Source organism: Podarcis liolepis, assembly GCF_965112155.1.
Source record: "Podarcis liolepis genome assembly, chromosome: 2".
Lineage (NCBI taxonomy): Eukaryota > Metazoa > Chordata > Lepidosauria > Squamata > Lacertidae > Podarcis > Podarcis liolepis.
The window spans coordinates 22,438,238-22,464,133 of NC_139555.1; the positions used below are offsets into that span (position 1 = coordinate 22,438,238).

Sequence of the window (25,896 nt, forward strand, 5' to 3'; positions counted from 1 at the left end):
CCCCCTCTGGCCATTAGGTGACGCCACTTAAAAGAAGGGCGCGCGCGGGGTTCAGCTTTCCCGTCGTACCTCACGCTGCGCCCGAAGCCTGGCTGGGCCTGGACCCTGACGGGAGTTGTAGTCCTCGGAGGCGGACTCGCTTCCCAGCGTGCCGCGCGCAAAGCCCGCGCGCTCGCTCGCTCGCTCTCTCCCTCTCCTCTTGCAGCCTGTCTCGCAGTCGGTCTTCTTTACTGAGGCGGCGGCGGCGGCGGCTTGAACGACAACGACCTGGGCACGCGGCAGCGGCAGGGAGGGCTCGAGGCCGGGCGGTGTCGTCGTCTGTGAGGAGAAGAAGAAGAAGAAGGCGCGCCGCGGCGGCGGCAGCGACGGCTCAGTCCGACCATGTCGGGCGAGGAGGAGGCGGCCGAGCTGACGATCGCGGAAGACGTGGTCGTGAACAAGTACAAGATGGGGGGAGAAATAGCCAACCGTGAGTATGGCCCGGGGGCTTGGAGGGGCGGGCCTGGGGCCTGGGCGTCGGGCGCCTGCCTGCCTGTGGAGCCCTCCGGGCGGGGGGTGACGAGGCGAGCTGTCAGGCAGGGCAGGTTTGCTGGGGCGGCCCTGGGGGGGGGGGTTATCTGTTCTTCGCTCCCGGGTGTGAGGTGTATATATAATATTGCCTAGTAAAATGAGTGTGTGTGTGTGGCTGGCTGGTCGGTCGTCAAGGCTTGGGGGTGAAATATGACCTGGGGGTGGGGGTGGTTCCCCCCCCCCCGGTTCCTACTCTGGGTTGAAGTTGAACTCTTGTTAATGGAGGGAGAGTGGAGGGGGGTAAGAAAGAAACTGGACTTGGAGCGACTTGACTCCCCCCCTCAAAAAAAAACCACCCCGATTTTGCGGGACGTGGGATACTTCCACTCGCTCCCCCGAGAGCCGTTGCCCTTGATAGGTAAGCTGGGAGATCCGCCCGGCACATGGTGTACTTTCCTTTCTCCTTTCTTGCCTCGGTCAACTTGGAATCTCTAGAAAGAGTTTTAAGGGCTAATTTTAGTCCACTGCCCGCCATTGGGGTGTTTGTTTTTTCCCCCGAGCGTGAAAAGCTCGTTGAGAAAAAAATAATCACGTGCATTAAAAAAACAAATAAATTTATGTGTTCTGGTAATTTTGAGAGAGGGGAAGGGTAAGATTTGGTTGATCCACGATCCCCCCGAGGGAATGGAGCCGCCGTCCTCCAGGAACTGTAAGGCACATGGTCTGCGACTTGCCATGTGCTGCTGGCGCTCTCTCCCGTTCACTATCTTCCGACATCCTGGCTTCCTCCCAGGTTTCCCCTTTTGTTTAAGGGAGGTTTTCAGCTTCGGATCGGATCACCTTGTTCGGGGAACTCTAGGAAGTGGATTGTTAGGATTACAGCGAACTAAGGAAAAGGGGAAACGGCTTTTGCAACTCAGCTCTTAACTGCCTGTGTTGGAGGGAGTCTTTCCCTGTAGCAAACCTCACAGTTGACTTTTGTAGGCCTGAGCATTTGCAAAGTGTGAGCATGCACACTCACATACTCTTATACTGGGTAGAGAAATACCTTTGCCTGCTCCATTAAATTTTAAAATGCTGCGTCAGGCTTCCAGTTTTTTCAATTTATTTTTGTGCTGCGAAGGAAGAAAGCAGTTTGTTCAAAGATAAGCTTGCCCTATTGACTGCTTAATTGGTGGTAGGAGTGCATACTGTAATGTGAGGCTTTTGAACTCAGGAATCCCTGTGTTCTATCCTACATTTGGGATTTACCAAAATCTGGAATGGGATACTTTGTCTTAATGTCATTTACAAACTTCTGCAAACTCTTTCTACTTAAATTCAAAGGTTAAAGATACTGGAGACTTAACAGCAGGTCTCAGCTTTACCACAGAGTTGCAGAATGCACATGGGACAAAACTGTCTCAGCTCTTATAAATGGAGTTAAAATTCTTTTCCTTGCTCTCTTCAGCCGATCTGTTAAGATAACATGAAGGAGTTCTTGAAATTTCTGTATTAAAAGGATGAGGATTAAATATTTATGCAAACTTAACTTGAAGAATTCAAACACTATTTTTTGCCAGTTGTTCAGTAGCCTCAGTCCATTGGTATTATAAAGCTAAACACAAAATATGTTGCAGATACAATGACATGGATAAATGCAATCATCACAAGAACAAACAATGATGTGGCATTTGAAGACACATAAAATATTCATTAAATTAAATTGTTTTAAACCAGTTTAACCATTGCCCACCAAAAGCCAGCTCAGGCAAAAATGTATTGTATTGTTTCTGGAATATTCTCTGGCTTTAGAGAAAATATTACCATTTTTCTGATGAGGACACTTTAATTAGACAAGACAGAATCCTCAATGTTTTTCTCTTTGGCTCACATGCTTTCCATAAATGAAACCATGAAAGACTAGGTGTGCTTTAATCTTAGGTTCTCATTAAATGTGAGTGTTCTATAGTATTTAAAATTCAAAGTTTCTATAGAAGTAAGGTTGATTAGATTAGAAGACTTTGATGGAAAGTTTCTTGGGGACAGAAAGATGCAGGTTTGGAAAAACTACTGCAACCTGTTGTCACCTCATGAGGTGGAGTTGACTTTAGGAATCTGAAGACATTACTAGAGATTCTCAGTTCCCTAAATGGTATAGGTAAGAGTATTCTAATTCAGTAGGCATGCAACAATGGAATTTAATGTACATTTTGTAGGCAGTTGATGTGGGAATAGAACCTGGATGCCTTGGAATCTAGCAGTTCAGTGTTAGAAACTGGAATAGAAATGCTGGGAGCCAAATGGCTTCTGGGACCTTTATTGTTAAACTCCTTAGCATATTGCCTATCCTTAACATACACTTTGAGGCTTCAAAGCAAATACATTTCAGTAATCCTTGAGTGTCAGCCAGGTGCAAAAAAATGGCACCCAGACTTTTTGAGGCACTCGCAAATTGAAAATCTTTAGGCACAAAATGTGCCTGATGCCCTGCTAATTTCGAACCCTGCCTCAGTGTGAGAAGTTGAGCTGCCAATGTTAAATACACTTTCTGAGCTCCATAGTGTGGCATAGCTTTATGCAACTGTAAAGTGTATTAAAATATTAAATATGAAGTTTTATTTTGAATTACAGGAGTCCTGCGGACTGTGGTAGAAGCAGCTAAGTCTGGAGTGTCTGTCCTCAGCTTATGTGAGAGAGGGGATGCCATGATCATGGAAGAGACTGGCAAAATCTTTAAGAAAGAGAAAGATATGAAGAAAGGTAACATACAATTTTCCAGCTTTATTTTTGACATACATATCATGTTGCCTCATTTAAAATTGCATTCATCATTGAATAGAATTAATTGTACAGTGATGTGGATTGTGGAGTTTGAGATGCAGCATTTGCAGACCCAGCCCAGATTTCCAGTGTGACTTGCTGCAGGTTGTTCCAGTGCTTACAAGCTTTTAGGCTTGTATTAGTTTGTATTCCAGATCTGAATTATTTGTTCCATTTTGTGCAGATAAATTATACTTTTGAACATCAGGCATTCCGTTTTTGTCTAGCTGGAAGCAGTTTAAAAATGCTGCTCACATTTCTGGCACTTCATGGAATCCAGTTAACTGGAAGGGGAGGATTTGAAATTACTTTTGTTCTGTCCCTAATGGGGTTGATTCAATACTTCGGCACCCAGCACATAATTTTCTTTCCCTCTTCTTTGTGTACCTTGAAGTCTGGCAAAAAAACCCAAATTTTAAATTGATGTGAAAACCAACCCATGCTAGATTGCTTTGGGATTTCAGAGTGGCAAGAAGTATAAAATACCTATTAGCCTTGGGGATATAGGGTCCATGCTGTTTTGAGGATTGTAGTGTTATATGAACTGTTTACTTTAAAATACATTGACATGAGTTTAAGACATGTTGACTCTATGTAGACAAAACCATGAATGGATTTGCCTTGTCCTGCATGATAGTTGGCCAGTCTGCATCCATACTGATACCTTGACAAGAAAAATGTGTCTTAATCATGCATAACATTATAAATCTTGGATAACAAAATAAATATTAAGCACTATAGTGTTTCATATTTCACAAAATTAAGGGCTGATAGCAAATATAAGTGGTCAGGCAACTTTGCATAGTTGTGGAATTACAGAATTGCAGTGTGTCTGAAATCCCATGAAGGCTTCTGCTGGAGGAAGGTTTTTCATCTCTTTTCTCCCTCCCCCCTCTCCATTTCCTCTCACACATTTCTTGAGGGTCCAGAGCAGCTTTTTAGGGTCATTGGGCTACAAAGGAAAATGGAACTGGTGAAAATCACCCCATCCTCCCTCCCTAGGGAGAGTCCTATGGGCAAAATTCCATGCATGGGATCTCTGAATCCAAGCCATTGAATTACTGGCTCTGCAGCAGCATTATGATCTGTTGGAAAAGTAGCACATTACCGTCTGAAAAAGTGGTTCATACTCCCATAAATTATTCCAGGTCACACCTTAAGCCTCTCCCTCTAAGCACTGACCAAGCCCAGCTCATTTTATACTGAGGAAGCTGCCAAAGTTACAAGACAGGTTGGTGCAGCTGTAGCAGCTCTAGTACCACTCACAGTGTCAGCAGAAAAAGGATAGCAATCCAACCTAGTCGTTATGGGATTGATGTAGTCTTTGAATTACACAGGGCAACTTGTGTCCCAAATCCAAATGTCTGGTTTAGGGGACCCATGTTACGATACTTATTTCTGTCCTGCTTTTTAAAAAAGTTGTCAAAACAATGTCTGATACACAATCTAATCACATTAAAACACTAACACTTATACATACCAGTAACTATTATATTTGTGAGATGGAAAACTGTTACAGGGCTTGTGTAGATTGTATGATCTCATCACTGCTCCCTTTTTTGTGTAGGTATTGCCTTCCCCACAAGTATATCGGTAAATAACTGTGTCTGTCACTTCTCCCCCTTGAAGAGTGACCAGGATTACGTTCTCAAAGATGGTGATTTGGTCAAAATGTAAGCATCTCCATTCACTTTCTTGGGTTATCTGTTTTACCCTCAGCTGTATATTTTAAGCTGGTCTGCTCAGAGTGCATTACGCTATATATGGTACCTCTGAGCCACATCTTTGAGGGCCAAAGTTATTGTTGGTGCAGGTGTGTGTTTGTGTTTTGGTTTAGTGTGGATTTCTCTTGGCAAATGAGACACATTTTAATGGTTCTGCCCTGCTTCCTAAGTAGAGATAGTCACTTTAACTGCTAGGGTGCCAACTATTGCGTGTACCATAATGGTTTAATAGGGTCAGAATGTGGAAGTAAAGTGTCATGTAAGCAGAATTTTTTTAAGCCTTTGATGTTGCAGAAGTTTCCTTATTGCTAGCTGTGGTTTAAATCTCTTTTTCCCTTTTCATGTTGCAGTGACCTGGGAGTCCATGTTGATGGCTTCATAGCAAATGTAGCTCACAGTTTTGTCATTGATGCATCAAAGGTAAATCTCCTGCATGTGGCTTTGAGTAGCATGTGCACGTGCTACTTTCAAGACAGGCTTGGCCCCAGTAGGGGGAGTAATGTAAGCGGCATCCTTAAGTAGAACTGGCTTGCTAGTTATTCATTTGCAGCTATAGCTGCTAAGAAGTATGATGGGTCAAGGTTCTGAAACTGTGTAATACAAGTATCATACTTGTATAAAGTATTCCATATGTTCTGGGCACAAACAGAATGTGTTTCCTATTTGGGTTTGCTGGATTTTCATATCACTTTTAAGGACTTTTCTTTTATGCAACACTTAGTGCTGAGAATGTTTGTCCTGGGTAACTTTGCTCATTGCATTATCTGCAAGTGGTTGCATTTCTAGATGTATAGTGGCAATCCATCCCATTGCCAAGAATGTGGGACAGCTGTATTGATCAGTCACTCCATCAGGTGCTGTACATTAATGTGTAACTTCTTAAGTGGTACGCCCTATTCAACTTGGCCAAAGTTGCAAGCTAAGCAAAATTCTCAATTATCATAACTGCAGCTCTTCAAAGTATGCAAGGCAAAATAAACTAATAATAATATACTATATTCCTGGAAAGGCTGCATTAAACTTTTGAATTTCTACACAATTGCTGGAAATGTAGCCAGATTTTTTGAGTCACTTTGGTGACTCAAGCATTCTGGTGTGGATTGAGAACTCTTTCTACTTGTCAATTTGGTTTATTTAACCATAGCTAATGCTGATTTAGCATCTAAGGCAAAACAAAGAAAAGAGTGACTTGTAGAGCTGGATAATATTTGAATCCCATTTGTGAATTAAGGGAGTGGCAAAATACCGTATTTTTGCACCATAACACTAACTTTTTTCCTCCTAAAAAGTAAGGGGAAATGTCTGTGCGTGTTATGGAGGGAATGCCTACGGGTGGCATGCCTACGGATTTTCCTCCTCTAAAAACTACGTGTGTGTTATGGTCGGGTGCGTGTTATAGAGTGAAAAATATGGTACTTTCAGCAGCCTTCCAAACACAGGTGCTCTCCATCTCTTTAGTACTTCCAACTCCTATGTCTCCTTGTAAGCATGGCGAGTGTTCAGAGACAGTAGGAGCTGTGGTCCAAAACATGTGCAAGTCATCAGATTGAGAAGGGCACCATTCAATCAGTTAAACACTTTTAAAAGCCCTATTGATTCCAACAGGATGGGATTCAGATAAGGCTTAAACCCTCTCACTGGAATCAATGGGACAAGAGTGCTTAATTTTAGCTCGTTTACTCCATTCATATTTTGTGCAGCTGTACTGTGTCTTTAGGATTTGTCAGTGAGAAAGCGCTTTTCACTTTTCACCCCTTAGGATTAAATGCTTATATGAATATTAGTTTTATCCTACCATTTCAGGAAACTCCAGTGTCAGGTCGCAAAGCTGATGTCATCAAAGCTGCTCACCTCTGTGCTGAAGCTGCTCTGCGTTTGGTTAAGCCTGGAAACCAGGTGACAATGGGTGGCTACTTTTTACATGAATTGGTTTCATGTTTCAGGATGGGTGACCAGAGGTTATGACCACAGATCCAATCCTCAATTTATTCTGAACATACAAATAAAAAATCATTGGCTTACTCTGGGAAGAGTATTAAACTGTTCTGAGGGCAGCTGGCCATAGATAGCAGAAATGCTGGGGTGAGGAGTGAGGCGGGTGAGGAGAAAAGGTAGTAGTTACTGAAGAGTTTTATTGCCATTAGTCTTTCTGCAAAAGGCTGAAGGTTCTTGGGTATTCCCCACCCCAAACATGCTAAGAAGTATTTGGCAGCTGAGCATTTGTTTAGTCTAATGACAATTTTAGGACAGGATGTAGAAAGTTCTGCTTTTCCCTTCCAGTAATTCCCTCCTAGTCTCGGGCAGTATGTTTATGCTACCGTATTGAAAACAAGAAATTGTAGATTTATTGCATTATTATTGACAATTAATCTCTGCCTCAATTATATAGCATATATAACGATTTCAGTGGTAATTCTATTCAGCTTCTCACCATTAAAAGTTCTGTATGAAAAGATCATTGTCACACAGTGCCTTGTATACTGGAATGTTTTGGCTGCTTCTAATGCTGAACAACTTTCTATTGAAGGCTTGGAATTTATAGGGGGTTTTTATTGTGCAGGGAAGGGGGAATACTTTTATGATCCACTTCTCCAAAATAATAGCCAGTGTAGGAGCCGTTAAACTGTGTTGATCACAGGTTTCACTGCAGAATATGCTCAAATTCAACGTTAAATGCCAATATTCACCCTTTTCCAATAGAATTCACAAGTGACAGATGCCTGGAACAAGATAGCTCATTCATTTAACTGCACACCAATTGAAGGTAAGGATTAGCTAACTGAACAATGAAATGAGACAGCAGAAATAGAAGAGCATTTAACATAGCAATGATCCTTCTTCTGTAGAATTTGAAAGTATTGGAAGAGTAGTTATTGTGAGGACAGTATATCTGCTTTTGATGTTTGGATTACTTTGGTATAACATGCTTTGTAAATAAACATTCCCTTTAGAGCTCCTAGGATGCTTCAATGTACACATTACTCCTGTGCTTCCTTCTAGCCTGCCCATTTGGCTAAAAGAACTGACTGCTTAAATTTGGGGTCACAGTTCAGGGCACAGGGTAATATGCTTTGAGGAACTTTGTTAGAAACTGAAATAGATGATCAAGGTATCAAGCTGAACTATTCATGTTGCTTTTATTTTGTTGATGGCACCAGAGTTGAATAAAACACCTTTGGGAGCAGTTTACAAAATAAGCTCGCTGTAAGCGATAGCAAGGTAAAAGAAATGTGCTGTTTTAGTGATGTGTTATGGAAGTGTTCTCGGCCACCAGTCAGTTAAGGTTTTTGTATTAGGCCACCCTGCAAAAAATGTGGTTCTAAGGTTAGATTTTTTCACATGCAGTGTCTTGTAGATCTGTGGTGTGCCTATGTAGGAAAAAAAAAATGTCAGCACAGTGAGGAGGAGGCTGCTCAAGCTGTCAAGGGAATCTAAGCAGCTACTGTTTTGGAAACATTCAAGTGTTATAATCATCCAGTCACTGGCAGCAGTTTATGAAACTAAACAGAGCTCTTTTCTCTCAAGGTCAAGACTTATTTCTCTCTCTCCACCAGCCCCCTGCCAATAGAAAGGTGCTATTTCCTTGCTCAAAGCTTGTGATGTGGAGGGCAGATGAGACATGGCTTTCCCTAGATTGAATCTTAAATATTGAAGATGTGCATTAAAGCAGGAAGGAATGCTTTGGTGTACTGATCTAGATTGTGTCAGAGGGTGGTATGGGGAAGAGAATAAATAGAATGGACAAATTTCTCTGGGCACATCATTTGTCTCTGGATGAGCAGGAATGCTTTGTTTGGTGACCCTGGATGTTAGAAGTCCCTGTAGTACTACTTGACACAGTGTTTCAGGCTTGAAATGGAAAGGTCTTTTTAAAAGTCCCAAGTTAAATGTGTCGCCTTGTTTAAGGGCACATTTAACACTTCTAAGCTTTCTTCTTGCACAGTACAAAATCCATGGGCTGCTAAGTAGTCACTTCCCTGACTAATTATGCCCCCTGAAGCAATTTCAGACCCCTGCTGTTTGTGATCTGTTCCTACTCTTGAAGAAATCAATGGGGACTGGGGCAAGAGGATGCTTTTATTGTGTTGTGTGCTGCTTCTCTCCCTGGATTCAGAGGCATACAGTAGAGTTGGTAGTTTTGCAGTGTTGCAACTATCCAGCTGTGCCACAGTCTGCTCGTGAGTGAGACCCTCATGGAGATAAACATACGATATTTCAGACCTGCATCTAAAGATTTATTTAGATTTTAAGCACGCTTTATGAATGAGAGAGTTTAGAAGCAGACACTTCATACTTGTGAAATTACCAGTGTCAGAATTGGCTGCAGCTGCCTGTCAAGTGCAAACTCGTCTGCAAATCCATATTGTCATAGTATGGAGAGACTCTTAGGGTGCGAGGTACTGGGAGAGTGCTGTTAAGTTCAGCAAGGAGCAAGGAAAGATTGAGGAGCACAGAACTGCAACATAAAAAGTTAAATTGGAGGAAAGGGTAAAGATATTGTGATGCAGAAAATAGAGATGAGGTTCAGTGTGCATGCTATGCAGTAGAAGGCAAAAGAGAGGGTTAAAATAGTAAGTTGCAGAAAGAGAAAAGAATATGTTGGTGGGAAGAGGGGAGGAGGTGGTTAACGGAGTGGCCTACGGAGTTGACTCTTCGTTATTTGAAAATCTTTAACTCCTTACTGTAAATAGCTTTGAAATATTTTTATATAAAATAAGCCATTTATAAGTTGACTAAATAAAACAATAATAATGTGGCAAAAAGGCTTTTCTTTAGTAGAAATGGTGATGTAGCTGTCTTATTAATAAAGCAGCCTTCAGCTATTGGAATTGTGAATACCTATCCCAGGCTACACTTAGTGTAATTTTGAAGCTGTTTTTTAACAAGCACACGCAGACCTTTGGGCATATGACAAGATGTGTCTCTGATCTTTGTTTAAAAAAAAGAAAGTGCAGTGCAGTGCCTTGGATTATCAGCTGTGATTCACTGGCTGCTTTGCAACTCCAGTGCTAATAGATACCCTTTCTTGACAGGGATGCTATCACACCAGCTGAAGCAGCATGTGATAGATGGGGAGAAGACTATCATCCAGAACCCCTCAGACCAGCAAAGGTACGTGTCTCTTGTCTGGAATTGTTGCCAAGCCGTTTTGTGTTTGTGCCTTTTGGGCACTAGGAGTGCAGATGTGTTGTAAGATGAAACACATGACTTAGAATTAGTATCTTGCTTCATATTGACTCCCAAACAATGTTCAAATAGAGGTGGTCTTTTATTTTCATGTGTGTGTGTGTGTTTCTTTCAATCTAGAAAGGACCATGAAAAAGCAGAATTTGAAGTCCATGAAGTTTATGCCATTGATGTTCTCATCAGCACTGGAGAAGGAAAGGTAAGTGTCCTTGCTTAACACCTGTTCTATAATCAGGTGCCGTACAAGTTCTGCAACTTTATCTAAAGTGACAAGGATGTTAACTTCCTGGTTAGATTGTTTGATATAGTGTCTTAAAAGCCAGTTAAGTTGGGAAATGCTCTACATAACCACAATCGTAGCCCAAAAAACATCCTTTACCCCCTTTTACTCTTTTGCTACCTTCACTTTCATCATATAAGTAAATCTATATATTATGCTGCTAAAACTGTCTTTAATGACTTGCATGTCTTTAGGCAAAGGATGCTGGGCAGAGAACTACAATTTACAAAAGGGACCCTTCCAAGCAATATGGTTTGAAAATGAAAACTTCCCGTGCCTTTTTCAGTGAGGTGGAAAGACGCTTTGATGCTATGCCGTTCACTCTCAGGTACTCTTTGTTTTCTGGTGCCTCTGTGCATACACTTGGCAACGGGGATTCTACTTGGTAGTTCAATGATTGAATGGTTCCTACCATTGCAGTCAGGGACGTGGGTGGCGCTGTGGGTTAAACCACAGAGCCTAGGACTTGCCAGTCAGAAGGTCGGTGGTTCGAATCCCCGCGACGGGGTGAGCTCCCATTGCTCGGTCCCTGCTCCTGCCAGCCTAGCAGTTCGAAAGCATGTCAAAGTGCAAGTAGATAAATAGGTACCGCTCCGGCGGGAAGGTAAACAGCGTTTCCGTGTTCTGCTCTGGTTTGCCAGAAGCGGCTTAGTCATGCTGGCCACATGACCCGGAAGCTGTATGCCGGCTCCCTCGGCCAATAAAGCGAGATGAGCGCCGCAACCCCAGAGTCAGTCACGACTAGACCTAATGGTCAGAGATCCCTTTACCTTTTTACCTTACCATTGCAGTCATGTCTCTTGCATGTATTGTAAAGTGAACGGAATGTTCTGAGTTATATTGCTTTTCCTATTTTAAGCTGTGTGTAGAATGCTAGCCTCTTAATACAGGTAATAAGCAGAATTGTTAAGTGCTAAAGAAATCAAAATGTTGTACTAAGAGAAAGCGAATTCCACAGCCTATATAAGCTACGCAAGTGTCTTGCTTATTTGGTAACTGTGGTAACTGCTAACTGGGTAGGGGGCACTGAAACCCTGGGCGCAAGAAGTCTTACTCAGCTATCCCTTGTGAGATTGTGCCAGCATCTCCTCATTCTCCAAATTAAGTTTGCTGCCATAATGGGGTGGAAAGTTGAGATTAGTAGGAACTTGAATTCTATGTCCAACATGTTCTATATTTTGTGTGCATCTACACAATATATAAGCAATCTTTGGTACTATGGCTGCAATTCTTATAGTAACCAAAGGATGCAGAAAAGCCTACACAAACAGTTTTTGTTTTTATGTTTGTTCCATACAGGGCATTTGAGGATGAAAAGAAGGCAAGGATGGGAGTAGTAGAATGTGCTAAACATGAGCTGCTACAGCCTTTTAATGTCCTCTATGATAAAGAAGGTAAGCACTTGTGCCTGAATGTCAGAGCAATTTTTGTCTTGCTTTGGGGCTAGGCAGTTGGCAGCTCTGACTAATTATTATGCACTTTTTTACCTTTAGAAAGATATACTGAATTGATAAACTCTTTGTTGCCCCAATATGTTTCTTGTCGAAATAACTCTTCTGAGAGCACTTAAACGGAATGTACATGTTGAATACAGATACATGCTTCATAACAGAGATTTTTGCTTTTTGGTTAAATTTGGGGGGTCACAGTTAGAGACTAGGACACATATTTTGTGTCATTTGCAAGAGTGCGCAAATATGCTTGCGAGTGGTGAGCACGTCTCTTCACCTGGTAAACACATTTGTGATGAGGGCAAACTGAAAGATGGGCAGGGACTTCTCTCTGGTTTTGGAAACAGAAGCAGTGAAACTTTTTTTCTGCTTTGGAGTACTTCTGAAGCCCAGTGCAACTGCAGGGGTGAACACTCCAAGCCTAGAAGAAAGGCTTCATTCCTGCAGTTGTGTTGCTTTTAGCAGGTGCTCCAAAGCAGCAAAACAACTCAGTGCTCCTGAGCAACTACTTACCCAGTTAGTTACACTTTTAGAGTGTCTTTCAAGGGAGAGGGACAGGATTGTTGGCAACTACACATTTTGGTTGATTTCCAGTTCAGCCACAACTGTGGACCCCTGGACACTTGCAGTAATATCTTAGACCAGTGAGAAATGAGAGTGTGGTTTGCTACTTCTTGAATAAGAAGCTCAACAGTACAGTGGTACCTCAGGTTACATACGCTTCAGGTTACAGACACCTCTAACCCAGAAATAGTGCTTCAGGTTAAGAACTTTGCTTCAGGATGAGAACAGAAATTGTGCTGCGGCGGCAGCAGGAGGCCCCATTAGCTAAAGTGGTGCTTCAGGTTAAGAACAGTTTCAGGTTAAGAACGGACCTCCGGAACGAATTAAGTACTTAACCCGAGGTACCACTGTAGTGCCTTTAAAAGTTCAGGTGGGCTGAGGTTAGGTAAAAAGGGAAGGAAACCCCTGCTCTAATTTGGATAATTGAAATGAACATCTCATGGCAAGCTCACATACCTGTTTCTCCACTATTATAGCAGATCTGTCTGAACCAAACCAATCTTACCTCTTGGTTCTTTTTTTTTTTTTTGTATGCTTGTCAGACCCTTGATGTAGGGAGTTGTCTAATACGGTGCATGGCTAATCTTTCTCTTAATTCCCTCACCCAGGAGAGTTTGTTGCCCAGTTTAAGTTCACGGTGCTTTTAATGCCCAATGGTCCCATGAGGATAACTAGCGGTCCCTTTGAGCCTGAACTCTACAAATCAGAATTTGAGGTGCAAGATGCAGATCTGAAGGTCAGTGGAATTACAGTGTTCTTTGTATAAGTGCCCAGAGTTCCAGGAACAAATGTTGTCACAGTAGGGAGAACTGCTTGAGTTTCCTATTCCCAGTGTAAATGTGATGAGATAAAAATTGATAGTTCTTGTTATTCCCAGTACCTGTTCATTAATAAAGCTGGGGAAGGAGTTCTAAGGGAGAGTGACAAATTTGGGATCCAAAGTAGGTTTTAACATGTTGAGGACTATCCCATAGAGAAGAAGAAAAGCATTTTAAAATAAAGTAAGCTTAGGTGGAGTTTTGCTTGGCAAAAAGGGGGTGGGCAGGGGGGTGGCAATTCCACATGCCACTACACCCAATCTGTTTTGACCATATGCCATTTTGGCTTTAGAGACAATCCCTGGAACATAATCCCCACATAAGTTGCAGGCTTACTGTAGTGTGTGTTTAGAACAGAAGTGAGGAACATTTTTTGGTCAAAAGGCCATGTTCCCTTTTGGCCAAACTTCTAGAGGTTGCATGCCAATGGTGAGTCTGTCCCAAACAAAAGTAGATATGGCAAGCCAAGGTATGCCCCCCGCCAAAAAGAACCCCACAGAGATACTACATATGCAGCCCATGCTTCTGTTTTCCACTTCCCGAAATCGGCTTTGAAAGAAGCAATTCTATTTGAGCCAATGAGTAGCTTAATTGTGGTGCCACGATGTTCTTGATGGGATTACAGCACATGGGAAGGTGAGAGTTAACTTCCATCTCCAGCTATGACAGCACCGCCCTACAATTAGACTTTGGGAGGGAGGAAATAATTCTGTTTGCTTCTACCAAGCTTTTTCAAGCTTGTGGCAGGGGAATGAGGTGAGGAGAGGACTCTGTGGGCTGGATGTAGAGGCCCCAGGGACTGTTTCGGGTCCATAGTTCCTCACCCTTCTAGGATTACGGTGTGCCACAAATATCGCCCTGTCGTGCACTGAATGGGTACCTGTATTAACTTTCCATTGACCAGGCAAGATAAGTGCTAAGAAGAAAAAGCCTTGCCTCCCCTAGCTTTTGTGCCTTTTTTTTTTTAAGTACAAAAATGTTTTAGGCATGTGGTCATGTGAGATATCATGTTTAAGCGATTTGCTGCTTCTTTCTAAAGAGCTAGTAAAGTTTTTTGTTGTGAATTGTAATGAGGTGTAAGAACGAGTGAGTTCATAGAAAGCATTTTGAATTAAAACCAAAATGATTTTTAAGGCCGTTTTACACAAATGCGAGCACTTACTTGCTAAAGTGAAACATGCAAGTCCCCCACCCCTTGCAATTCTTCTTTCTACTTCTTAGGAAAATTTAAATGACAATTTTATAAGCTTGTAATTTCTAAAGCGGCAATGTGAGGCTCCCAGACTCGCTACTGTTGAGTAATTCTCTGCAAGCAGGTGAAACTAGAAGTTGCTGGCTCCAAAGGATGCATAGCTCAGCTTTATGTGAGGCTAATTGTTAGTCCCAATATGTGCCAAGCATTCTAGGACTGGCTGCATTCCTTTATGGCTGGCAGTGATTTTCCCTTCCTTGTTGTCTTAGAAGTAATCGCACTCTAGGTATCTCCTTTCGCTCCTGACATTTTCCCCTCTTGCAGGCACTCCTACAGAGCTCAGCAAGCCGCAAGGCCCAAAAGAAGAAGAAAAAGAAGGTACTTGGTTGTGTTTGTGTGCTAATCTCATTACATTTTTTAAATACTGTAACCTGCCCTTAGACCTTATGTGAAGGGCAGATTTAAGTGTGTGTGTGTGTGGGTGTGTAAAATTGTGTTGTTGCCATCATTATGGCTCTTGAAGACAATGTGACCTCAAATTACTATGTTGATGCCTCAGCTCAGAGGTGGGGAACTTCTGGCCTGTGGTTCTATTTAGGCTTCGCCATATGGTCTGTGAAGCCATTTTGGCCAAGCCACACCCACCTACCCAACGCCTGGTGTCATGTATGATGTCAAGTGAGGGGCAGGGACTTGGACAAAAGGGCCTTTGCAGGCACCACTGTTGGTGGTGCCTGCAAACCCCCTTGCTCAGTACTTCCCAAGCATCCGACAATCAGCTGATTGTCAGGTGCTTGGGAAGTGAAACGCAAGGAGCTTTGCAAGCTTCCTTTGGAAACAAAAACTAAAAACACACTGTTTTAAAAAGCTAATCGACAGAAGTATGGCCCACCCACCTATCAGCGTTGGCCCATGGAGGGTGAGGGAGATAAGGATCTAGCCTTCTGGTTGCATCCAGTTCCCCATCCCGCCTTAAATCTTCTTAAACAGGATACGATAATAGTACAGCATATTTTAGAACTCCGTTTTTTTCCAAATGACTGGTAGGATTTCATGAGTTTGACAACTGCAGGGTAAATGGGTGCAGTTGCTTAATATTGGGCCAAATGAAGAACTTACAATACATATGGATTCTGGGGGCTTATTTTCTTTTAAAGTGTCTATCAGTATTTAAAGTTTCTTAAGGTCTTAGGTGGAGTTTTATGCGGGTAAAGTTTTAAGATATTTTGATCAGAAATTTCATGCAAACCTTACAAAGAAAAATCCAACTTCATATGGGTTTGGGCAGGTATTCCTTTGAAAGCTGAGGTGTCCTCTTTAAAACTGTTAATAACTGTGAAATATTTAATGCTGTGTCTAGGGTTTTTGCAAACTGTTCTTTTCCTTTCCTAAGTATTAGCTTCAGTTTCAGTTAATATCACCCCCTCTGTTCCTCTAGGCCTCTAAGAATGCCGAGAACGCCACAACAGGGGAAACAGCAGAAGAGAATGAGACTGGTGACTGAACAGCTCTGACCGCCTCTGCGTAGCACCTGATTCTTTCTCTCAAATGCCCCACTCAAAACAAGAGAAACAAATATCCATTTACGGCTGTTTGTCTCATAGGACCAAATGACAAATAGCCTGGACTTCCCACAGAGTGTAACCAGTTGTGACTGACTTTGCCACTGAGGGAGGAGTCTCTTGGCCACTTCAGAATACTTTTTAAAGTATGAAATAATAAAATCAGGAGTAAAAACTAGCCTACATCCAGTCTTTATAGCCTTTGATACTACTTGTGCTCATTAGAGGTGAACACATACAGTTCTGAGCTTTCGTCTAGTTCTCCCCCCCCCCCATTCCCTTTTGCAGGTACTCTGATTCCTCTGAAAAATCCTCAAGTATCTTCACAACTGAAGTTAAAAATGCAAAAGCTCTTGGGTTTAGAATTTCATTACATGCAGTTAATGTAACTTGCATGCCTTCTTCCTATAATAATCTTCAGTCATTTTTTTCCTGGCTTAAACCATATAGGACATTCTTAGGGTTATTTTGTGTGTGTGTTTCTTTTTAAACTATCAACCTTGTATTTTTAAAGTTGACAGGAAGCTGGTTTAAAGATCATTCTCCGAGTAGATAGCTTGTCTTCGTAAAGATGCTACATTTCTTTTAATTTGTGTGATTTTATTTTTATTTTTAAAAAATAATAATTACCCCAGTGCAAAAAATACGGTAACTCTCACAAAATCCTTTGAGACAAAAGTGATACCTGCAGCTTCCTCCCTCTAGTTTTCTTTTGATAGTTTGACATTTTATTCATCTGCACTTGTCTGTTGCTTTTTGTGGACTAAAGATGGTTATCCAGTGGTTATCCATCTGCTAACAGCTGTCAGTGGAATAGAGAAGGCAGGCAATTCCTCCCCCCCCCCCCAGTTTTCCGTCTCCATGCAGCCCTCTGTGCTTCTCAGATCTGTTCTGCAAGGTCCCCCAACCTTCTGGAACAGATTTAAGGGGCTGCATGGAAAGAGGGAATAGCAAAAAATTGCCTGTCTTCCCTATTCCACCGACAGATTGCTTCAGTCAGTGCATGGACACTTCGATACTTCCGTTCAACTTGCCACTGCTCAGGTTGATAAGTCGTATAAAGTAGGATTTTTCAGAAGAATTCCCTCCAAACATCTTTTTTACATGAATGAATGCAATGCTACATAAGTGGTTGGACCTGGGATAAGCTCTTTGTGGGAATCGCTTTTCTATAGTATGTCTTTTTAAATTGTCCAATTGAATTGTATATGATTGTGGGATTTTTTTCCTATTGTATTCCTAACCAGGTCCCTGTCTAAGACACTTACTGTAGCTGAATTGAAGACCTGTCTTGTTAGGAGGGGGAGCTCTTGTGCTCTCTGGCAGGCAAAGTCCTTCTTGACCAATATATCTGGATTTCAAATATTTAAAAAAAAAAAATTGCAGTTACTACCAAAGTTTCAAGTCCATAAAAGGAAATAAACACATTGTTTTTTTCCTGAAAAACCTTTTCCATCACTCTTTGTAAACTTTCTACTTTTGATTTCTACTCTGTTCTCTTGCTCTTTTGTAAGGGTTGCTTTCAGTGCTACGTTTGGGAGGTAAAATTGGGAACATGTTGAGCGGAGGCTGAATCGTATGAAAGCGATGAGCCTGGAGGATCATGCACAAAACTTGCAATTAACTGCCATTTTAGTTTTGAACTGCTCCTATTTGTTAACCATGAACAAGGGAAGGGAGAAGAACTTGTTCAAATGAGGAATATTTTAGCATTTATAAGTATGTTTTCGTACCGCCTTTCCATAAAGGAAAGGCTTGAGTTCAGCCACATTACCAGTTTATAAACCACTAAGACTTGCTGGCGGTTAATTTAATTTTCTATCTTTATTTTGAAACGTCAAGGCAATTGTATCTCTTGATTAAAAAAAAGAAATGCCGTTGGAAATTTTGGAAGAAAATTCCCACAAACTGTTCTGTAACTTGATTTTTTTTCCAAATAAAATTGATTAGTGACACCTCTGGATAGATGAATGGGTCTGCTATGTTGAGGGGGGTGGAAGGAATCTGGAGTGTTTCGGACCTAAACATGGTATGCATGAAGAAATGTTCCATCTTTTATATATTTATTAGCCATGATGACAGAGAACGTTAAAATGTTGAATTCTCTTCATGATTCTAAACTGCTGCGGTCACCAAAGTTCTAAATATCCAGACCATGCTAAAAATCTTTAGGAGTGCAGCTTTCCTGGTTAGTGTGTCCCTTACACCGCCTTATGGATGAGCAGCTTTTTGGAGGATGGAGGGTAGTTATCTCTTCATTTTAATGTCCATGAAGGAGGCATGAGCATTAAGTATTTAAGCCTCTCTTGCATGAAGCAGGCGTGAGGAACCTGTACCTCTCCAGGTGTGTTTGAGCCCAAACTCCCATCAGTCCAGTGGCCCCTGATGATGGGATTTGAGGTCCATCCTAATCCGGTGAGCCACAGTTTCCACATTCCCGGCATAGTGAAACTCTGTCGCTCTCTTTGCTAACGTTTTAGAAGAGTAAAACTATGAGATTCTTAACGCTTGGCCTACAATATGTTATATTTATTCTTTGCTGTTAAGCCAAAGAGACAGCTCCTTACATTCTGGCATTAATGGGAGAATGGTTCGGTGTCGTGGTTATTCTAACACAGGCACCCCCAACCTGCTTCCCTCCAGATGGTTTGGCCTACAACTCCCATGAACCCTAGCTAACAGGACCAGTGGTCAGGGATGATAGGAATTGTAGCCCAAAACATCTGGTGGGCCACAGGTTGGGGATGCCTGTTCTAACAAATCTCATTATCCTGATCCCATGGTGTGCCAGGCCATACAGCAGTAGTAGAAGACAAGGCATGCAGTACATTTGCAGCGCAGGTGGAAAACTGCCTCCTGAGTGTTTTACATTGACATTGCAGTAGCTGTTGATATAACTACCTTGCAAGAGAATGCCATGCGATGACTTGTTCAACCTGTCGTCTTGTAACATTCTCCGAAGTGTTCAGAAAAGAGGGTCCTTACAACACAGTTGAGTTGCCCTTTACCACACACATTGAATGAAGTGCAAGAACTTCTGTGTTATGATGGATATGTGTAATGAGAAGGCATAGATCATTGTTAAGGGGGCTTTAACAGAATGCCGTTTAGTGAGATGCTTTATGTCTTCTTTGGCGATCACTCGTAGCTGAGCAAGATTGTCTTCCATGAACACGTTCTTAATAGTGTGTCCATAAGTGACTGTGGAGGCCAATTCTGGATCTGCACATCTACAGTGGGGACATTTTTCCTGGCGTGATCCCTGTGAGGATTTGCCAAACATGCCTTCATCTTGGCACGTTTCTCCCTTCTGTTTTGCGTTCATGCTTCTTCAAAGTCCAGGATGCCTTTGGTCAAGGCTGTTTTCCAACTGGAGCGATCGCAGGCCCGTGATTCGCACTTGTCTGTGTTTATACTACATTTAAGATTTGCCTTGAGAGCACCTTTAAACCACTTTTGTTGCCCACTGGCATTATGCTTGCCTTTCTAACGTTGGGAATGGAGTACAGTGGTACCTCTGGTTACGTACTTAATTCGTTCCGGAGGCCCGTTCTTAACCTGAAACTGTTCTTAACCTGAAGCACCACTTTAGCTAATGGGGCCTGCCTCGCTGCCGCCACCGTGCTGCTGCGAGATTTCTGTTCTCATCCTGAAGCAAAGTTCTTAACCCAAGGTACTATTTCTGGGTTAGTGGAGTCTGTAACCTGAAGCGTATGTAACCCGAGGTACTACTGTAGTTGCTTTGGAGGACGATAATCAGGCATATGAACAAAATGACCAGTTCAGCTAATTTGATGTGGAATCATTGCTTCGACATTGGTCTTTGCTTTTTCCAGTACACATTTCTTTGCCTGTTTTCCCAAGTGATATGTAAGACTACTGCAACCTGAGAAGGAAGTGCCTTTGAAATATTCCAAAATGAGTTCTGTTCTGAGGTCTCCCATCAACCTTGTCTCCTTTATGTTAGAATTGTGACCATTATAATTGTATAAAGAAAGCTTATACTTAGTTGGTCTTTAAGGTGCTACTGGGATTTTTAAAAAAAAAAATTGAAAGATTATTTTAAAGACTGTCTTGAGACAAAAGACTTGATTCTCTTAAGGGAGTTCTTTTTGGATCATCTTTTAATAATAATTAAAAAATTATATTTTATATTGTTATTTACAGTATTATAATTTTTCTTAATTCTGTGGACCAGAAGTGCACATTGTACAGGCTGGATTAAACAAAATAGCTGTGCTAGCAGAAGCCAATGCATCAAATCCTGCTATTTCAATGGGGGGCTTCCCCCTGTCCTCACCCCACCCCCTCCATTGGCTTTGGGGGATGAGAAGAACCCCCAGATCAGCACACAGATGAAGGACAGGGGAGATAGTTCCATCCAACAAGCAGAAAGGCTTGTGCTGATGGAAAAGTCCTTAACACTACCCACCTTGGATTTCTATAAAACACAATTTTAAATTAAGATAGGCCTGAAGCAGAGATGCTAATGTAGATTTTTAAAAATGCAGAAGACTTAGGTGATGTGATTTTCTGGCTTGCTTCCATTTTTACAATCTGTTGAAGAATAGGTGCAATCATTTCATTGCGGACATTTTCAGATGGCTCCAAATTTGTAAGACTGCCACATTTTAGCTGATTCTTTTATTAGGTGGGATACGCAAAGAGCAGAACTCAGCTTTTTGTTGGTATCGCATGCTGCCTGATATACTTCATGTTTTCTTTCTGATGTCTTGAACTAATCTCCATTGCTAATGAATTCCTTGAAGCTGTGTGTTTGCAGAGACGTCCTGTGACCTTGGGACTCCTTTGGGGGAAAGGGTGGGATATAAATTTAATAAGTAACTGAAATAATTAAAGTGTGGGAAGCAAATGCTCAGACAATAAGCTCCTCAGAATAAAGTGGTCACTAAATATCAGCAGAAGGTTTTCAAGTATCCACGGTTTTCATTTGACGAGGGCTGGGTTTGACTTGAAAAGTGCATGTAACTTCACAAAGATGTAAACCTGAGGTTTTGAGAAGCCTGCAATCCTGAAATGTAGTATTTTTCAATGTAGGAGCCGGGAGTGTGGTCTTCCCCACCCTATTGTATTTCAAGTTCTTAAAAAAAAAAGACGACTTAAATCTGCGGGGTGGGGTGGGGGTATATGATATTGACTTTGACTTACCGGTAACAATTTTTATTTTCCTTTGCAAAGCTAGGCAAGGGCCCATTTTCATTAAATATGTTTGCATTAGCATAGAAAAAGCAGGTCACATTTTACTTCACATTGCACCCTTAGTATATCAGGTACAGCGAGTCCAGATGACAATTGTAGGCAATGAATTTATACATGGGAAAGCCTGCATATAGCATTTTCATAACATCTTACATATAGCTAGATCCTAGGAGGGATTGCCAACCTGACCCATGGGCACCAGGTTGTTGACCCTCATGTAGTTTTGTGGTGGTTTGGGGTTTTTTGTTTTACAAGGAAGATTTATGCGTAATTCTGGTCTATGTGCAATGTATTTGGGGGGTAGAGACTGAGTGGTGTGGGCACTGGGTCAGTTTTGTCTACTTAGGATTGGATAGTGCTCCCTTGTAAGTGTGCACCTTGTGTGTGCTCCTAGGCTAGTGTTGTGAATATGCAATTCCCAAGTATTTTGGGTACAGCCAAGTGTTAACAATGGTTCAGTTGCTCTAGTTCCAAACACCTTAAATTAAAACCTGTTAGGTGCATCCCAGTCTTCTTTTTACCTATACGCTAAGGGCGCAATCCTATTATGCCCTTACCTGGGATTTGTTACGGCACAAATATGCCTAGGATCAGCCTGCCCATGCCTATAATTCAAACAATCAGACCCTTTATTTAAACATGATTATTCCGTGGGCATTTGCTAAAATCCTAGGCGTGTTGTTCCATGATTGCTACAGTCCGTAGGGAAGAGCTGCAGCTTAAAACTACACTTTTGGAAGTCTCCCAGATGCGCAGGCGGACTCCGTTTGCGGATTTTTTTGCAAATGCTCTCTGCACATGGTCAAAGACGGTCTTGATGGCATGTTTCAGCGCTTGAAATTTAATTCCACCGAAAAGTTGGGTGTGCTTGTAGCTATTAACTGCTCCTCCGCCGGACTGTCCGGCTAACAGTGCAGTCTATGCCCCGGTTAAGTCTTCGTGAACTTAGTGGGTCTTATTTCCAGATGTTAGGAAGGATGGCTGAGGCTCCTATTCACGTCCAAAATGGCGGCGGAGCACTCGACTACACTCTGAGAGAAATGTGTCCCCTCTCCCGTGCGCAAACTACAACTCCCACCATGCAATGCGAAGACCGCCGTTTGTGACGCTCCCCTGCCGCCCGCCGCGTGACGTATAAATAGCAACGTACCGCCTACCTCTGCCTTTCCTTTGCTGCCGCCACCGCCATCTTGTGCCGGAGCTGCTCTGTGGTGCCTGGCGAGGTCTATCCGTCGCCATCCGGCCACAGCCTTGCTGCCTGTTCTCAGGGACTGAGCCCGGGGGACCCACCCCGACATGAGAGCTAAGGTGAGTGGGGTCTCGGGCTTGGATAGCGAGCTGACCCGTGAACGTAGCTGGGCTCGAGGCCTGCGTTGCCGTCTTTTGCAATGGGGCGGGCTATTGTTTCGGTTGGCCGGGTGCGAAATGGGGAAGGTTATTATGACGAGCGGGGAAGTGGAAGAGTTGCCAAGACCGCCTCGTGCTTCTCTGCCAGGCGAGGCCCTCCTGATATTTTGGGCCTACACGGTGATAGGAAACCCTGCTGAGGCCTAGGTGCGCGATGGCGTGTGAATATAGAGAGTTGGGCCTCGCAGCTTGGAGAGGGTGGAGGAATAGCTGGTAAAGCGAGTGTCATGGGGCGATTCTGCATGAGAAGCGAGTCTGTAAACCTGATACTTGATGAAGGCATTTATCAGGGCCGCTCTGAGTTTTGTTAGTGACTATTGTACATGCGCATTTAGGCGTCAGTCCCATTGAACTTGGTGGGGCTTTCTCCTAAGTAAGCAGTGCCCAAGATCACACTATCAAATGTTTTTTTCTGGGCCCCAGGTTTGTAGAGCTGTTGTTTGAATTTTTAAATTGACATCAAGACTCCGCCAAGCTCCAGAGTAGCAATTTTAGGAAATGACACTAATGGATAAAATGCTGTTGGTGCTGGGCCCATTTTTTTTTAAAAAAACTACAAGTTGAGATCTTGCACCTCATATATGTTTAAATACCAGTGTATTTGTGTTACTCTTCTGGGTTTTGGTGCTATAAAAAACGCTGACTTTGTCTTTCCTTTCTCTCCCCTTTCTCTAGTGGCGAAAGAAGCGAATGCGCAGGTATGTGAGCATGTGTTTTTATTTTACTGTGCAACCCACTTGTTTGCTTTGCTTTTGAAGATTCTTGATTAGAGTTCTCGAAAGTGCATTGACTAATTTAGTAATAACCGTTGTAACAACATCGGCACCTAAAATTTTAAATAGTGGCTGTTGAAAATTAAAATCTGAGGACCCCACTTGTTTCTAAGCTCAAATTTGGTCTACTGGCTATGCAGACTTAGTGCACTCCCAGTATGCTAGCTTAATAAATTCCATTGAGCTCAATGAGGCTTAATGTTAATGTTGCTAGGTTTCTTACATTGGTGCAACCAGAAGTCCATACCAGTTACTGATGCAAAGAATCTAGGCAAGACAGATGCAGATGAGCTATACTAACCCTAGGTTATCTAAATCGCAGGTGGATGAAGACATGCTAGCAGTGTGATGGAGCAGTGGCTGTTCTGCAAGGCAGTGCTTTAGAAAAAAAGTGATAATTCAAAGTATAAAAAGTGATAATTCAAAGTATAAGACTTCCCAGTAATATAATGGAAAACATACAGTCAGGATGAATACAGACTGCCACATGTTGCATCCAGAGAAATAGGCCTTCCCTGAAGCCTGTTCATCACAGATTCAACCAGTGTAAAACAGCAAGTGAACCTCACTGGGGATGCACAGAAAATAAGCCGAACACAGGTCAATCACTAATGCATGAGACCAGTGTACAGAGGCAATTTCCTTCCATAGATGCATGCCTGAATGCAATGATATCCATACTAACCAAAGTAGAATTAGCCTTCTCTTTGACTACAACCCCTTTTTTGTTTTTGAGGCACTTATACCTCAGTGCTTTACATTCGTTCTTGTTCCCAACATAAGCTTTGCACCCACTAGGGATCATAAATACAGAAACATTAGAATTGGTGCTATGTGAAACAGCCCTGCAGCTGTTGTATATAGTTATCTGAGACACTCAGTTTGTACTTTGGAACACCCACTAACAGATAAACGATTTAGCACAGTGGGGCTTGAATGAAACAAGCCTAGGATTGTATTGCATATGTAATAAATGAGAATTTCATTGAGGGCAGGATCTCAACTTTTGGTAAAAAGCTACTGTTTGAGATGGTAGGTAATCTTTCATTTTCCCTTCACCGTTGAATACCTTAAGCAGTTGAGAACTTAAGTGTGAATTCTTTTGCTTTTTTTATATGATCCTCTTCTCCCGCCCCCCAATGCCCTCCTCCCCAAAGTAGGTATCAGTACTTCTCCACTAGTGATCAGTCGCCAATGCTTCTCCTTCCCCTCCTCATAAAAGTACAGAGGGAGGCTTCTGTGGTGGCTCTTCAACTAATCAGGACAGGTTGCAATAATGCAGGCAGTAGTGGTGCTTTTATTGCAATAAAAGTGGAAAAATACCACTCCCTGCATTATTGCCATCTGTTCTCAGTTGACGGGGCAAGACAGCTACAGGCTTTGCCACAATCATTCTCTCCAATGCCTTTGGGCTCTGCCTGTAACATACGTGTTGGGAGTATGAAATTGTGATGCCAAAGAAATTAAGTGTTTCTACTGACAACTGCAAAGTTGTTGGCTGCCTGTTTAGTGCCGGGGTTCACAGTTGGTGGACCTCTTTAACCTGATTTTTTTTACCTCTAACCTGCTTAACAGGAATGGATAGGAGGCAGGAAGAAGAGCTGCTTGAACTGCATCTTGTTTTGCTTTTCTCAGTTGCCTTTTGATTCTGCAAGTAACTGGTGTGGTAGGAAGGATATTGGAGGAAATGACTTACTTTAGGAAAAGTGAACTAAACATTTAGTTATACAAGTATTTCTGTACTGCCATATCCCAAAGTATTAGGGTGGGGTACAACATCAAAACCTTAAATGCTATTGAGAACAACACAGATAATCATTAAAGTAGCTGGCTAATCTAAAATTAAGTGGCTTCAAAGACCTGTTGGCATAAAAGTCTTCCAAGAGAAACCTGAAAGGAAAAAACGGTACCTACTGAATCTCTGCAGAAACAATTTTTCACTTCATGCGACTGGAAACACTACATTGCCTTATGGTAGAATGTTTCGCTAGTATTGACAATTAAAAGAATATTATCCCCTGCAGGCTGAAGCGCAAAAGGAGAAAGATGAGACAGAGGTCCAAGTAGATGTCTCACAGTGCTACTGAAGCTGCAGAACCAGAGCATGGAAGGGGCAGAGCTTGAAAAGCTGATTTCCAGATAACACCTTCTATTTGCTGCTGCTAGAAGACTCCTTGCCTATCTTCAGGAGATTCCATCTTAAAGCTTAAGAGCGGTGATCTTTCAAGGGGTGTGTGGGCCCCTGAGCTTTACTCTTCTGGACTGATCTTGTTCTTTGTGGCTTGATGTAGTGACTTGTATACAATAAAATTCCTTTTTTGGGGGAATTCAGCACATTTTTTCCCCGTACCAAATGTTGACATTGTCAGTAAAAGGTTTGAAACAGTTATGCAAAGGTTGTTTATG

The 25,896-nt window shown here is 42.3% G+C and overlaps 1 protein-coding gene and 1 long non-coding RNA gene across 2 annotated transcripts; one reads left to right on the plus strand and one right to left on the minus strand.

Moving 5' to 3' along the window:
* The first annotated feature begins 27 nt into the window (after positions 1-27).
* On the plus strand, positions 28-25,817 carry PA2G4 (proliferation-associated 2G4). Its single transcript, XM_083490346.1, has 16 exons — positions 28-469; positions 3,124-3,252; positions 4,880-4,985; positions 5,387-5,456; positions 6,840-6,932; positions 7,737-7,800; positions 10,070-10,148; positions 10,344-10,422; positions 10,698-10,831; positions 11,803-11,897; positions 13,127-13,254; positions 14,853-14,906; positions 15,967-18,333; positions 22,276-22,618; positions 23,393-23,415; positions 25,515-25,817. Exons 1-13 carry the CDS (start codon positions 382-384, stop codon positions 16,030-16,032), a joined length of 1,185 nt encoding a protein of 394 aa, XP_083346472.1. The 5' UTR covers positions 28-381; the 3' UTR covers positions 16,033-18,333; positions 22,276-22,618; positions 23,393-23,415; positions 25,515-25,817.
* On the minus strand, positions 20,720-22,278 carry LOC310700730. Its single transcript, XR_014522767.1, has 2 exons — positions 21,868-22,278; positions 20,720-20,897 (listed from the first exon to the last, which is right to left on the minus strand). It is a non-coding gene; the product is annotated as an uncharacterized lncRNA (long non-coding RNA).
* Positions 25,818-25,896: the final 79 nt, after the last annotated feature.

Excerpts from the sequence above, each read along its gene's own strand:
- PA2G4 (XM_083490346.1), top strand. The coding sequence starts at position 382 with ATGTCGGGCGAGGAGGAGGCGGCCGAGCTGACGATCGCGGAAGACGTG. Across the intron at positions 470-3,123 it reads GGGGGGAGAAATAGCCAACC|GAGTCCTGCGGACTGTGGTA; the intron begins GTGAGTATGGCC and ends TTTGAATTACAG. Across the intron at positions 11,898-13,126 it reads TGTCCTCTATGATAAAGAAG|GAGAGTTTGTTGCCCAGTTT; the intron begins GTAAGCACTTGT and ends TCCCTCACCCAG.